The following is a 15,800-nucleotide window of genomic DNA, read 5'->3' on the forward strand; positions in this document are numbered from 1 at the left end:
CAGATAAAATGAATTTTGATGCCGTAAACAAATTTTCAGCTACGTGTGTTATAGAACTTTTAAAAAACATACCAAATAGTGAAGGCACTAGACAATATTGAATTCTAATTAGAAATATTCTAAGTGCTTTTTTAGATAAAAATATAAAAATAGAACAACGTGTATACTTAATGTGGTACACAACTATTTTTATTAGGTTATGGAGAGACATTGGTTAATACAAACCAAATATAGTAGAGAAAAGAATTTTTTAAGTTTGAACACATATACATGTATAGAGCTTAATGTTCATGGATTGCTTCTCATGATCAATGAGTGCGCGCGCGCAAACAATGTCAAACTCAAGTCTTACCATGGCTTTATTGCAGCCAGCCTTGCGAAAAAATATTTCGCCAAACACAGTCCATGACATCTACATTTTCTACAGTTGTTAATTACTCATTACTAGATATGATGTACAAGCTTAATCGCATACAAGCAATAAATGATATTATTGTTTATTTAGGTAAGATATATTCATAGTGTAAATTGTTTTTGTACTTTGCAAATTATTAACTGACTTATTTAAAAAATTATAATTTAATTGATGAACATGTTTTATTATTACTTCTTATCGGTACTTTAAAATCATCTAGATTCTTGTAAATATATTTTTGTCTTCATTTTTTTATAAGAAAATATTGTATTATTTTATATACATTTTCAAATTTTGGAAGATACTATTTCCATATTAATACGTTATAGCTGGTAGTTTTTATATTTACTCGATACTTACAGAGGGAGGGAGCTACGTTTGATAGCATCAAAAAATTTATATGAACTGAATAATAAAATTTGCAGTTAAATAATAATTCTGTTTTTGGAATATTCAAGAGCAGCTTCTACTGTAGCTTCACTTCAATATATATCCTCTAATTCTTTTACATTATATTATACTAGGCTGAAAAAGCACGCGCGTTCATAAGAAAAATATGCATATTTATTTGAGGCAATAAAATTTTTCATTTTCCCAGAGAGGAAAATAGACGATTAGGAAATGAGGCAGATGCAATAAATCAAGTTATACCCAGCAGTTCAGAAATTTTAAATATTTTAGAGAAGGCTAAATGTGATGCTATCAATGACTCAGCTGCACTCGGTATGAAATTAGAAGATATCGAAAAGTGTATTGCAGATATTGCAATGGCTACAACGAGCGAAAGTATCGATTCTGATCCAGAGTCAGATAAAGATTTAAAGATACAAATGAGGAAAAGTGCGAAGAAATAGATAATTCTGAAGAAAAATCAGAAAAGAAAGTATTAGAAGAAATGTCGATATTTCAGAAATATGATAGCGTAAATCTAACTGATTATTCAGAGGCGTCAGAAATTAATTCAAATAAAAACAGCCCATTTTTAAAAATTAAACTTAATGGAGATAAAACTATGACTGTTCGAAAATCAACACTATGCTGGTATTTTTCCGAGAAAGCGAAATTATCATCTGACAGACTATACAGAGTGCGTGGTATGAGTAGTCAGAATAGTGCAGTGGGTACAGCTTCTACTTCGGTTATACGAAAATCGTCAACGGAATCCAATGCCTCAAAATCTGTAGAACAAATTAGAGATATTGTAATAGAAAATTACTATGCTGTGTATTTTGACGAAGGATGGTACATTGGGTGAGTCATACAACTAAACAGAAAAGCTTGTAAAATTAAGTTTTTACAGTGGGATTTGGACAATTTTATTTGGCCAAGATCTGATGACATTCAATTAATTAGAAAAGAATTTGTATTTTTCGGACCAATTCAACTATTAGGATGTTACCCTTTTAAAATAAAAAAGTAGATCAAAGATTAATCGAAAAAAAATTTAAAGAAATTAAACGTTCACACTAATTAATAAAAGTTTAATAACTATATAATTAAATTTTGGTTACTATTTTTATAGCATATTTATAGACAATGCTTTATAATAAAGCTTTAATACAACTTATTATAAGTAAAAAATAATTCATTTGACCTTCACGGACCTTTCAATTGTTTATTTAGAAATGAATAGTCGTTTAGGCTCTAGTAACTATTGGAACAAGAGTAAAGTTTGTTCCTAATTATTAAATCAATGTATATTTTGACCTTCATAGCAAAATAATTTTATAATTAAATATTATAAAAATTAATAATATATGTATTTAGTATTTATTCTGAAGTATCACAATTTAACTCTCTTGAAAAAACTATTGGGAGTAATGGTAATATTAGCAATACTATGATAATTATTTGGAAGTATATATATATATGAGCAATATATAAAATATAGTTGGCAGTATCAGTGAATTACTCGGAAGTACATATAATTTTTAAGCAGTACACCCCAAAATTAGCAGTACTTGATTCAATACTGCCAAAAGTAGCAATCTGAGCATGTATTTTGGTCAGTGGTTAACCCCTCGGATACAGAGTTATCATCAGTGATGTTTTTAAATCCAACCACATATTCTCGAGGTTAAACTAAATAGGAAAGTTCTTTACTATAACATCCGTAAAAGTATTATCGCTGAGATAAATCAATTTTTAACCGATAAATAAATGCTTTGATTCAACGGAAAAATAACTTTACTCTCACTTTCGTTGACAGTTACATTCGAAAAACAAAAGAATTTCGTATATCTCTACCATTCCGTATTACCACATGCACACATGTGTAGCTATACCAATTATATACTAGTGATGCCAGTCTAGGAATAAAATGATTCCCCACTATGTCAACATAACTCATCACACGCAGAGCATTCAAACATCCGTGAGATCACCTCACTACTGCCTGTTAAAATTAGTGATGCCGATCTGCGGACGGACGGACTCCCCATCATCCGTCCACAGACTCACCAACACGTACAGGGGTGCTTGCTTTCGTGAGTCGACCCCACTCCCCTAGTTACGCACACCATTGCATGGAGGTATAGGTGTCTCGGCTTGCATTGCTGAACTTCGTTGAGCGTCGGTACTGTGGGGCGCGAAAGTGAGCGGAATAGTTTTCTCGGATCTCTATATATGTCTCGCCCTCGAACTGATCCGAACTTAACTTCGTTTAGCCGACGAGTTAAAATGCTTTTCGGCCGACAGCTTCAACTTTTCTTTTATAGATTTCAGTTCGATTACTTCGAAGAATTTTTAAATGATATTTAAGAAATGCTCAACATGCTTATTTAATCTAGTACCATTAAATAATAAATAAACAGTATTTTACCATAAAATATATAAAGTAATATACAAATTTAATTCCTACACTCTATTTCACGCAATACAAATTTCATTTTCCATTCCATTAATAAAAATGATTGTATTTCTAATTGCTATTCACAGGCGTTCTTTAAATATATAAATCTTACAAAATTAAATTTGAAAAGGATTTGAATCCGCGACCATGAGGCAAAGCGAGCAGATACCTAATCACCTGTGCTATGCATGCTTTCAAGAGCTTGCGGATAAGTAGACAATATGAATGAAGGCTCTCTTGAAATGATAAATATTTATATTCTTTATTTTTTTGATTATAGTTTAATAGCTGAAATCATATCTAGAGTTGTAGATCGAAACGATAAATCAGGTAGAACAGAAGTTAAACAATTAAAACTAATCGAATTTCCAAAATCAGTTTCAATAATTTTAGCTATTAACTCTTTGTACACCGCTGTTATCATACAAAAAATATTATGTCTCTTTAGAGGGGATAGCGGAGTACAAAGGGTTAAACTATATTCAAGAAGAAAAAGAATATAAATAATTATTATTTCAAGAGGACCTTCCTTCATATTGCCTACTTATCCGCAATCCCTTGAAAGCATGTGTAGCGCAGGTGATTAAGTATCTGCTCGCCTTGCTCATCGTCGCGGGTTCAAATCCTTTTCAAATTTTTTTTTTTTTTTTAATTTTGTAAGATTTATATATTTAAAGAATGCTTATGAATAGCAATTAATAATACAATCATTATTATTAATGGAACAAAAAATTCAATTTGTATTGCTTGAAATGAGTGATGCCCATTTCAGCACGTTGTTATTCGACACGTTGCAATTCGACAGCTCCCGATTCAGCACGTCCCGATTCGACACCTTCCGACTCTCGTATTTACAACTTTACAAAGCGATAGTCATGATTTATAAGCATCGGAAGTTAAGAAGGTTGAGGGAGATCATAATAAAATAATAAATTATATATTTGAAACAACGTCCGATTCGGCTCGTGTCGAATCGGGACGTTCTTTCAAATATATAATTTATTATTATGATATGATCTCTATCGATATTCTTAACTTCCAATGCTTATAAATTATCACCATCGTTTTGTAAAGTTGTAAATACGAGTCGGAACGTGTCGAATACTGCGTGCCGAATCGGGACGTGTCGAATCAAGAAGTGTCGAATTGCAACGTGTCGAATAACAACGTGCTGAAACGGGACCACCCCGCGTGAAATAGGGTGAAGGAATTAAATTTGTACATTACTTTATATATTGTATGGTAAAATACTGTTTATTTATTATTTAATGGTACTAGATTAAATAAGCATGTTGAGCATTTCTTAATTATCATTTAAAAGTTCTTCGGAGTAATCGAACTGAAATCTATAAAAGAAAAGTCGAAGCTGTCGGCCGAAAAGGATTTTAACAGGTCGGCTAAACGAAGTTAAGTTCGGATCAGTTCGAAGGCGAGACAGAGAGATCCGAGAAAACTATTCCGCTCACTTTCGCATCCCACAGTACCGACGCTCAACGAAGTTCAGCGATGCAAGCCGAGACACCTATACCTCCATGCAATGGTGTGCGTAACTAGGGGAGTGGGGTCGACTCACGGATGCAAGCATCCCTGAGCGTGTTGGTGAGTCCGTGGACGGATGGTGGGAAGCCCGTCCGTTCGCAGATCGGCATCACTGCTACAATATGCACAAAGGTAAACAAGGAGTGGGGACGTTGTTGTTAGACATCGCTCCGAGCTAGCTCCGAGCAATGTCAGAGCGCTCCAGCTTGGAGTTCTTTATTTGCCCAGGCCTGTTCTAATATGTGTTTAGGTACTCAATATCGAGAGACTAACGCGTGTGTATGTTCCTTGATTAAGATATTGACAATGTTAAAGTATACGCACCTTCGATTTAGAAAAGTCATTCACTTCCGAAATTGTGTTTATACAGTTTTCGTTAAAAGTACTTAAATTATCAGGCACCAACTGAAAATATCCAACTTGTCCTGATTGGTTATGTTCTGCAGACTCTGAATTAATCGAGAGTGTGAACCTTTTGAATTGCTTCAATCTATTATCCTTTTGGAAACCTTGAAGAAAATAGAGTACGATTTAATATATTTAAATTTTAAATTCGGAAAACGTAAGAATTTATGTTCAAGGTATAACGTTAATGGCTTAATTACATGAAACAATGAATAAAAGTGTTTTTTTCTCAGAAGAAAATATTTATTAGAATTTTGTGGTATTGTCGATATTTTCTGAGCAACATAAAAATATATTTAACCTAAGAGTTGCTATAAACTGTTATGTAGATCAAGAGATACGGTAGTATCTCGACGGCAAGTACATTACCGCCGAGCGCTACTGTGTAATATAAAGTAAGTTTGGCGGTTCCAATTTTCAAACTGATTTTTTTCCGTGAATGATGTATTATCATATTATTTAAGCAAGGTCTTCCTAAATTAAGTTTCATAAAAGCTTTCAAATGAGACCTTTATCATCAAAATCGGTTCACGTAATCCAGAGATCTCATACTCTGTTATCTATATACAGGGTGTAACATTGAGGTAGGTCAATAATTTTAAGGATTATTAGAGAGGTCATTTATACCAAATTTAGTTATTGAATATAGGGTCGCTGAGCCCTGAATGAGTTTCTACCAGCGTTTAAAAAAAATTATGGTAAAAAAATGATACGTCAAATTAAGACGTTTTCAATACTTACGAGTAACTTTAGATCCATTTCCTTCTTAAAACAAGAATATCTTCACAGGCTCGGTGTCACTTGCGCAATCCTAAATACACACTACACCAAAGTGTTTCACCACTGTATTTCGTTTACCTGGTCACCACACACACACACACACACATTAATTATAAGTTAAAATAAATGTTCAAATTGTTTGCCCTCCAGATATTCTTGTTTTAAGAAGGAAATGAAACTAAAGTTGTTCGTAACTATTGAAAACGCCTTAATTTGACGTATCATTTTTGTAACATTTTTTTTAAACGCTAGTAGAAATTCATTCAGGGCTCAGCGACCATATATTCATTAACAAAAGTTGGTGTAAATGACCTCCCCGATAACCCTTTAAATTATTGACCTACCTCAATGTTACACCCTGTATATGTAAAATTAAGATTTTCCTCCGTCATCTTCTTTTCCTTCGCCAGCCAGAGTGTATGTCCCGGGCTGAAGTTGGCCGCTAAGAAAAATGACGTCAGTTTCACAACGCTTCCAATAAACTATACTCATCGATGAAACCATAGTTGTGAACTAGCAAATAAATGCGTATAATCGATATAGGGAACGTGCACGAAGTTTTATGGTACTAACAGCGCTGTCTGCTGGGCTTTTATCGAAATTATTAGGTGCAGATACTTATAGTGACATATACAAAAAAGGTTACTTTTTCAAATTTTACATTTATTTATAAAAGTTTAGATATGCCTACGTCAAAAAAAAATGTGCTGTGTAAAAGGGTATTTGAATACACCGGCTAAATGCAAAGGTAGCAGCCTTTTAATAAAGTTTTATACATTTCCTCGAGCTAGTGTACATAGAGCCTGGAAATGTCAGAAGCGTCAGTTATGGATAGATGCAATTAAAAAATATTCGTAAATATCTTAATTGTTTTAAAATTAAAATATTTTGATTTTTCTTAATAATACATTATTTAATATTTCAGAAAATGTAATAAAGATTGGGAACCATCTATTCATGCAGTGATATGTAGTGCACATTTTGTGGATAACCAAAAATCGGAACATAGCCTTCATCCATCGTACGTGCCAACGATTTTCCGGGAATTTGACAAAAAATTGTCTTCATCCAGATTCTATCGACATCAACGTCGAAATAGAATAAAAAGTAATAATGAAATTACTGAACATGAAAATAATAAAATGGAAAACATTAATATGCAAACAGACGAAGATAATGAAGAGCAATCAGTTAACTATTTAAATGAATTACAAATTTCAACGATTGTTGACATGCATCCAGAAGTTCGCAATGTTAGCTGTCAAACTAACAATGAGGAAAGTCCTAATTGCTCAGAAACATATTTCTTTTGTGCTCTGGAGAGGGTAGATGGAATATGCAATGCCCAATTGCAGGTGAATATTATCACCAACAAAACCAGGCAGAATGTGTCAAATTCTGATTGCAAGAAAATAATGAAAGATGTTGCATGTGATGCAATAAATTCTCAATATCTTACAACTGCTTATAGTGGCTTTCGAGGTATGAAGTCAATAAATGATGCAGCAAGTTTAAATAGTTTGAGTGGACTATCAATTAATGTTTTTAATTATATAGTAAAAATTTTAAATGATAAAAAGTCATACACTATGAGTAAGCCAAACAGAGTGCTATTATTTCTAATGAAAATCAAACTGGGATTAACTCATTCTGCATTAGCAGTTATATTTGGTGTCCATCGTACCACTGTTCAAAGAAGTTTATAGGAATATTGGAATCTCTTAATACTATTCTTAAAAATTTTATATTTTGGCCATCCAAAGAAACAGTTAAAAATACATTACCAGAAGCTTTCAAAAGAAATTACCCACAAACAAGAGTAATAATATATTGCACTGAGATTAAGACAGAGACTCCGTACAGTGTAAAAAATCAAGTCCTTATGTATTCACAATATAAGAATAATCATACTGTTAAGTTTTTAGTAGCAAGTACGCCTAATGGATTTATTAGTTTTGTTTCCAAATGTTATGGTGGTAGGACCAGTGATTCATTCATTACGAATGATTGTGGTTTACTGGACCTACTGGAACCAAATGATGTTGTCTTAGCTGACAAAGGCTTCCCATCAATAAATGTTGATGTTGAAAAACACAATGCAATTCTGGTAATACCGCCATTCTTAAGCGATAAACAATTCACCGCAGATGAAGTGGAAGAAACTTATAAAATTGCTTCAGTACGTATTCACATTGAGAGAATCATTCAAAGAATCAAAGAATTTATTAGATTTTTAAAGATGCCAATAAATATATTGCCATACGTAGACCAGATAGTTTTTGTTAGTTGTGCATTAATTAATTTACAAACACCTATAATAAACGAAAAAAAAGAAACTTAATTTCATTGCTACATTTTAAATCTAATATATGTTATGCAATGTTTACTATAGTTATTGTAAATTAAAATTGTAAAATGGATTTCAATAAAAGAAAGTATCCAATGTAAAATCGATTTTTATTATTAGTTACTTTGTATGCAGCTGAACAAGTGTTTACATAACAATAAACTGAAAAATATAAAAACATAAAGTGTTTAATGAGTATACATTAGTAGTATATATTTTTCGGCAAAGCAATTAATTTACCAATATATTCTTCCATGCTTCAAATAAGTATTGTTCATATTAATGGCTTTGACATTTAATAAAATTATGTATTAACATAAATATATTTCTTCATTTTAAACAAACAGATAACAATAAATAACATTTCTTTTGTAATATCCTTAAAACTTGTAACTCTTCATAAGAGATTTAACAAATGTTTAACTCTTTCAACTTTGGTAAATAATGGTAGAAATAGAAATCCTCTAATTTCAATATGCAGTCTTTTAAAAATATATCATTCCTTTTTATTTTTAATAAAATTGGTTCGATTGGAGAATAAATAAATAAATCACAAACTGAAATATTAGTGACATATCAACATTTGGATCTGTGTATAAATACAATTATTTTTTTTTAGCTGCAATCCATTTTCATCAAATGTTAGGTATTGAACAAATGATTTCCTATTAGAGAAGTCAACAATTTGCATATTTCTACATTTATAAGGACATTTTATTTCTAAGATCCTTTTATTATTTATGTCACTACCGCTATAGCTTATTATTCCATCTGGAGAACAGCATAACCATGATTGGGATTGGTTGATAATTAAGCCTGTCTTAATTATTTTGTAATCTGATGGTATGTGTTTCATAAATGCATTTAAAACTACCTTCTCCATTTTTTTTCCATAATGCATAGCCTCATTACAATAATTTCGGGTAGATAATAATGATTCAACAAGTTGCTTAATATCCTTATGCTTCCGAATTTTTATTTGATGAGCATTTGTAGCGGATATTCTTATCTTTCTTTCCTCGTACCAAATTGCGCATTCGGCTTGGTTGATGGATTTTATTGCTATGTTTGTTATAATATCTAAATTTTGACAAACAATTTTTTTATTATAAAACTCATTTAATACACTACTTATTGTAGGTGAATTTGTCCATATTTGACTACATATTTGTATGCTAAAAATATCAGTCATCAACTTGTTTAATTGCTCGATACAATCGTCCTCGTTTTTTTGTTGTATCAGATTAATAAGGGCTTCAGCAGCAACAATTTCTCTTTGGCTCTTTTCTTCCAATTTTTTCATCATGTATAATGGACATAATGTGCATTCTGCTTCTTCTAACTCTTTTGCTGTTACTGCATGAGGCTCTAAATTAATTGGTATTTGTAAAAGAGGAGGAGGATATAAATCCATCAACTTTGCTCCTTTACCATATTGTTGCAACTGTTTTGTTGATGGTTTTTCCCATTCTTGATTTTTGCTGCTTTTGCTTATGTTGCTTTCGGAAGAATTAATAAACCAGCAAACTGCACTAATGTGTTTGCATTTGCCTGAAAGCCCAGCTTTGCAGGTATATGTCGCATTATAAACATTTCTATTTATATCCAACTGTAAATAATTCATTTTTAATATACATTACTATCATAATTCATGAACATATATTTTAAATAATTTTATTTACCAAAAGTTTAACATTATATTTAACTTTAATTCTGGTCTGTGCGAACACACTAGCAGTCACACGTATCTCTTTTTCATTATGTAACTCTGTGACATCTACCACATGACCGGCATTAAAGAGTTTTCTGCTATTAATATCTGTACTTGCTCTTAAAGTAATTAAACTTATTGGCTCAAACCCGTATTTAATTATTTTCAACATTTTCTTGAAATTCATATATAATTTGTATATATTTTACACCCTAATTACTTCATCTATCAGCCACCAGCGTCGCTGATAGCACTGACAAAAGCGACACCTCTAGTTCATGCACGTTCCCTATAACTAATTTCGGCGAATACTGCTAACTGTATACCGTAATGTGAGGTTATGTGTATTTAATGCAGTGAGGTTATTCATTGTGTTGTGATAATGAATATGTTAACTTTTCAAAATCAGCAATAAATTCAATCAATAATGACAGAAGGAGTCAACAATTATTAGATAAGTAAAACATTATATTATACTATACAGGAGGTTATATACTTTGTGGTACTTTGTGGAATTTATTTTTCAGATTCAATTAAAATAAAACATTTCTATTTTCATTACTGAGGACAAAGGTGACTGAAATAACTGAGATTAATGTTTACAACATTGCCAATGAGAGAAGTTTACTTTTAATATATTGATGTGAATCGGTTATTATCATGCAGGAGTATATTAATTCACAGAAAGTGATGAGATAATTGAAGATCATATGCTATAAATAAAGGCATTCAAATTGTTAATAACATGGATGTTTTATTTCTGCTTATCATTAAACTCTTATCAATACCAAATCATCAAAAGGCAGTATCCCCCTTTGGGACAGTTTTTCGGATGACAATAAAACATTTCTATTACTATGATACAAGAAAATTAGATTAATATTTGCCAATCATTCTTCAATATTCAATAATAATATAAAAGAATATCAAAAACAAATGTTGATCTACATATTCCTTATCAGAGTTAAAAAAAATATAATTGTCTCCTGAAAAAATTTCCAAAGTTGGGATATGAACTTTTAGAAAATTAGTGTCAATATTCTGTTAATAAATAATAACTAATCACTTGTGATCTTATAAATTAAATAGAACAGTGTGTATTTTTATGTGAAAATAAATGTTTTGCAAAAGACTTGTAGTTTATTAATAAGCCAAGTGAACACCTGGTTAAATTTATAACAATTAATAAATATAGTAGTGTCGGCAATCGCATTAGTTGAGAAAATCTAAATGCAAAGGTAGTAAGATGTTTAAATATAAGAAATTTAGATTGTAGAAATAGGTTTTCATCTGTTATTAAAGTGAAATTTGATGGTTTAGAAATTGAAATGATTTTGCAAGGTCACATTCCACACACACCATCTTAAAATCATTTAACAATCAGCTTGGCTAAAAGGCAATAAACATGTCTTTTTGACTGTACGTGTTAAATGGGTTAACTGTAAGTAGTGTGGCTAAGGGGATTCTATGATCGGGTGGCGAGGGGATCGGGTTTCCGCGAGGGGAGGGGATGTAGGGGAATTGCCCCACTCCTTGGCTAAGAGCGAGTGGTGAGAGGGTCGGGGTATCGCGGGGGGAGGGGAAGTAGGAGAATTGCCCCCACTCCTCGTCCGGTTGTGCGCATTGTGTTGGATTCCCGCGTGTATCCCCCCTGACGTTAAACTCCTTTGGTGGGGGGGGGGGGGGGTACACATGTGACCTCCCCCCCTCTTACGTTAAGCCGTAGACGCCTTAGAGAAAGAGAAAGAGAGAGGAAGAACACTCGTAGAGAGCGATGCAGTGATCGCTCCCCCTTATTTATGTTAGTATCTTTGACGATCGTAATATTTATTTGTATATTTTCTACCTCTGTCGTTATATCCATCGTCGGAGATACTTACCATCCGCTCTGTAATAGACTTAAGGAGCAGAGCCTACGTGACCTTACCAATGATGAGTCCAATAGAAATCTGCAGGATTTATGTCATGCTTTGTAAATTTTTTTCTTTTGTTCCTCTGTGGCTGATTCTTTGCAATATTTCTAGTACGGGGTAAAGTGGATTGGTGGAGAGGAACTGTAATTGAAAAAACACAAATTTAAGGGAAAAACCCTCTTTATTGAAATACAAATTTACTGGTTTTATTTACAATGCTTATTTTTTAGAAGCTTTTCTTACATTCTATTGCATGATGTATATATGTTTTGCAAATGGTACACCAATCTGGAAGTGAACAATTAATGTGCAGTTGACCATAATTTTTACAATTTGTACACAAATAATGTGGTGTTAGATCTATCTCAAGCTCCATTTGCGTAGCCTCTGTTCTTGCGGAAATAGGCTCCGTTTGTGTGCCAATATTTTTCACTTGGGACATATTTGAAAATATTTTGTTATTTTTTTTTTTTTTTTATATTGTAATAACTATTTTACAAAGCAAGTATACTTACAAAAATCACAACCTCTTCTTCTTCTTCTTCTTCCTCCTCCCTCTCCTCTTCTTCCACCATCTCCTCTTCTTCCTTCCTCTCCTCTATATCAGTGGCTGGTAAAAAATAAAAGATAAAAAAATTTTTTTTTTCGTTATTCTTCGTTTTGAATAATGAACAATTGGTCAAATAGTGGGATTGTTAACAGTTTTCAAAAATATGTGTCGTAAAATTCTTTTATGATTCTATTTATTGTCATTATAATTATCTCATGTATTACGAAATAAACAATCTGTATGAATGGGTGGGTTTTTTATTAAAAAGAAATTAAAATAAGTACTTACAGTTCATGTGCATATTATGATGTAGCATGGATACATATTCTTCAAAATAACGATTATGAGAATCGTTAATTCTTTTAATGTGATCCGACATCGATTTTGCTGGATTTTCATCCTCCTCCTCCTCTACTAGATTTATTGTCACTAAACACTGTTCACTTTCTATTTTTTTAATTTTCTATTTTACTATCTGCACTGATGAATGTTCGAGGACCTAATGCAGCCTCTGAAGAAATCCCGTCGAGAGAAAGTCTTTACCGTTCATTTTTTAAATATACAGTTACATTTGATAACACTTAGGAGTCCATTCTTTCTTAATCAAAGAGGATACACTATACCCTCTGAATAATCCTCGTATAGTGATATCTATAGATATTTTTTCCTATTGTGTTATATTGTGATAAACCTATAGGTCAATCACAATGGAAATTCATCGCAAGTAAGAAAAAAAATTACCTCTTCCAAACATTCAAATTAAATACGCTTAACATACGATAATATCGTTCATATAAAAAGTCAGTCTGTTAACGGGATCCCTCAAGCCCTCTGTAGCGAACATTACGGAACGAAAAACGAGAGAGAATTTCCAGCGCTATTTTTCGACCGATTTCAATGTTTTTTGGCTTGTTGGAATCGTTAGGACTCGTACCGTGTCATAAATAAAGCTGTATTTTCCAAAAATCGTAAAAAAATAAAATTGTTTAAAAATTTGGATTAATAATATTTAAACGCAAAACAAATTGAAAAATCGGGCTTCTTTATGACGAGATGCCAGACCTAACGATTCCAACAAGCCCAAAAACATTGAAATCGGTTGAGAAATAGAGCCGTACCATTGTCCCGCGTTTCTGAGGTGGACGAAAAGCAAAAATTTTTAGGAAGGAAACTAGGCTTCCTCCCCTCTCGCGGCTCACGCTAACGTGTTCCCCCACTCTAGCATCGAACCTTACTGCGAAGCTTTCCTCTCATATTTACGCTATTCCCCTATCTGTAGCTATACATATATAAATACTGCTAAAATAATGTTGAGAACATTTCATTTCGCCGATATAATGAAATTGCTAAAAATGCAATTATCATTTTGAAATAAAATTGTAGAAAAGGAGATTTCGTAATGCTTGAAATATAAGACATACGGCGAAACGCGGGACAATGGTACAGTCGTATTTTTTAACAGAATTTGATGAGACTAGTCAAAACTAAAGCCATTCTTCATGTAGATTATCCTAAAGAGCTCGCATTTTCGATAAAGCTTATAGTTTTTCAGCTATGAACGTTTGAAGTTGCACGGCGCACAAATACATATTTCCTCTCTCGCTTAGATCAGCTGTTGCGCACGTCCATCTTCAATCGCTCATAACTGGAAAACTATAAGCTTTATCGAAAATGCAAGCTTTTTAGGACAATCTACATGAAGAATGGCTTTAGTTATGACTAGTCTCATCAAATTCTATTAAGAAATACGCCTGTACCATTGTCCCGCGTTTTGCCGTAATTTCAGGTCTTGAAGTGTCACTGACTCGTTCATTCTGCTATTTATTTCGGAACAAATAAAAGTACGATCGCACATTGAAAAATTATATTAGAAGCTCTCGATAATGTACATGCTGCTATGAGTATTTCTTAATCTTATGAAGCTTGTCGTAGAAGGTGCAATGCAATAAATTTAGAAGGGCAATTTCGCGATTGAAAATAAGACCCACATACATACTACATGGTAAACGCTATGTGTGTTTGTTTACAGTACACTCCACGAGTCACTAACACAGTCGCTCCCGTATGTATGTAGGCCTACTATGCTGGTTTACATACGCTGGACAAGGCAACAAGCTGCAGAGGGGAAAGGGGAAGCCAACTTTATTTACTCCGAGTACGCATCTTGTTACAGTTTGCATTATAATGACCAAAAGAAGCGTTGCAAAATTATGAAAATATCATAAAAGCGTCTCCCCTTTTCACGCTCTATTCAATGATGCTACCCAAGTTGTTGGTGCATTTTTACTTTGCTCGGAATAAATAGCAGAATGAACGAGTCAGTGACGCTTGAAGACCTGAAATTCCGGCAAAACGCGGGACAATGGTACAGGCGTATTTCTCAATAGAATTTGATGAGACTAGTCATAACTAAAGCCATTCAGTAGAGGAGCTATGCGGTTCCGATGACAGGGAGTGGGGGAAGCTGTTTTGTGGTGTGGAAGGGGGATGGGTGGGGATAAGACTCTCTTAGTATGGTAGTGGTGGGGATGAGGAAGGAAAGGGTCTTATAGTGGGATCGCGTTTGGTTAGGGAGGGTGGGGGTATTTTTCACCCTATGTCACAGTTGGAAGGTCTTATAGTGGGACCGAGTTTGGTTAGGTAGGGGGTATTTTTCACCCTATGTCACAGTTGGAATGTCTTATAGTGGGACCGGGTTTGGTTAGGGAGGGGGTATTTTTCACCCTATGGTACCGTTGGTTAGTTATCCTACGGGGACCTAAGTTATCCTACGAGGCCCTAGTTGAGGGAAGGTTTTTTCACCCTTCGAAGTCGATGGTTAGTTACCTTACGTAGCCTAACTATTTCCGACGGAAACGTCATTGGCTCTAAGAGAGAATATTTTCTGCCCTATGCTACATGTAGTGGGCGGTAATTCTAAGATGCTTTAAGGGTTGACAAAACTTTTGTCCTACGGTGGTGAAATGACTGACCTGCCACTCTTGGAAGAACGGAAACGTCATTGGTCTTCAAGAAAATATTTATGACCTATGCTACGTATAGTGGGAGATAGTTTTGACCTATGGTGAGGATAGTAGGAGGGATGAAGAACAATTAGCTTGAAGAGAGGGAGAAATTTTCATGAAACATTCATATTTAAATAGAATTATTTTAGTATAAAAAACGTAGGCATAAGGGCACCATCGTTCGTTGATTTTCAAGGATTCCGTTTGACGGATAAGTCATTTATAATCAAAGAATTTGCTGTTATACAAGAACAAAAAGTGTTCCATATTTTATTTTCACCGCC

At 33.3% G+C, this 15,800-nt stretch overlaps 2 protein-coding genes across 2 annotated transcripts in view; one reads left to right on the plus strand and one right to left on the minus strand.

The window, feature by feature from the left end:
- fat-spondin (extracellular matrix protein f-spondin) overlaps positions 1-15,800 on the minus strand; it is a 431,834-nt gene that overhangs the window by 284,694 nt on the left and 131,340 nt on the right. The window contains exon 3 of the mRNA XM_066727852.1: positions 5,130-5,314. Coding sequence (XP_066583949.1) covers positions 5,130-5,314 — 185 coding nt within the window. The remainder of the gene's footprint in view (positions 1-5,129; positions 5,315-15,800) is intronic.
- Positions 6,800-8,331, plus strand: LOC136774526 (uncharacterized). Its single transcript, XM_066728898.1, is given in 3 exon segments — positions 6,800-6,810; positions 6,916-7,678; positions 7,681-8,331. Coding segments are annotated over 3 exon segments (1,425 nt in total).

Source organism: Prorops nasuta, unplaced genomic scaffold, assembly GCF_024137725.1.
Source record: "Prorops nasuta isolate Cenicafe-Biocafe unplaced genomic scaffold, Cenicafe_Pnas_1.2 PNAS00001, whole genome shotgun sequence".
Taxonomy (NCBI): Eukaryota; Metazoa; Arthropoda; class Insecta; order Hymenoptera; family Bethylidae; genus Prorops; species Prorops nasuta.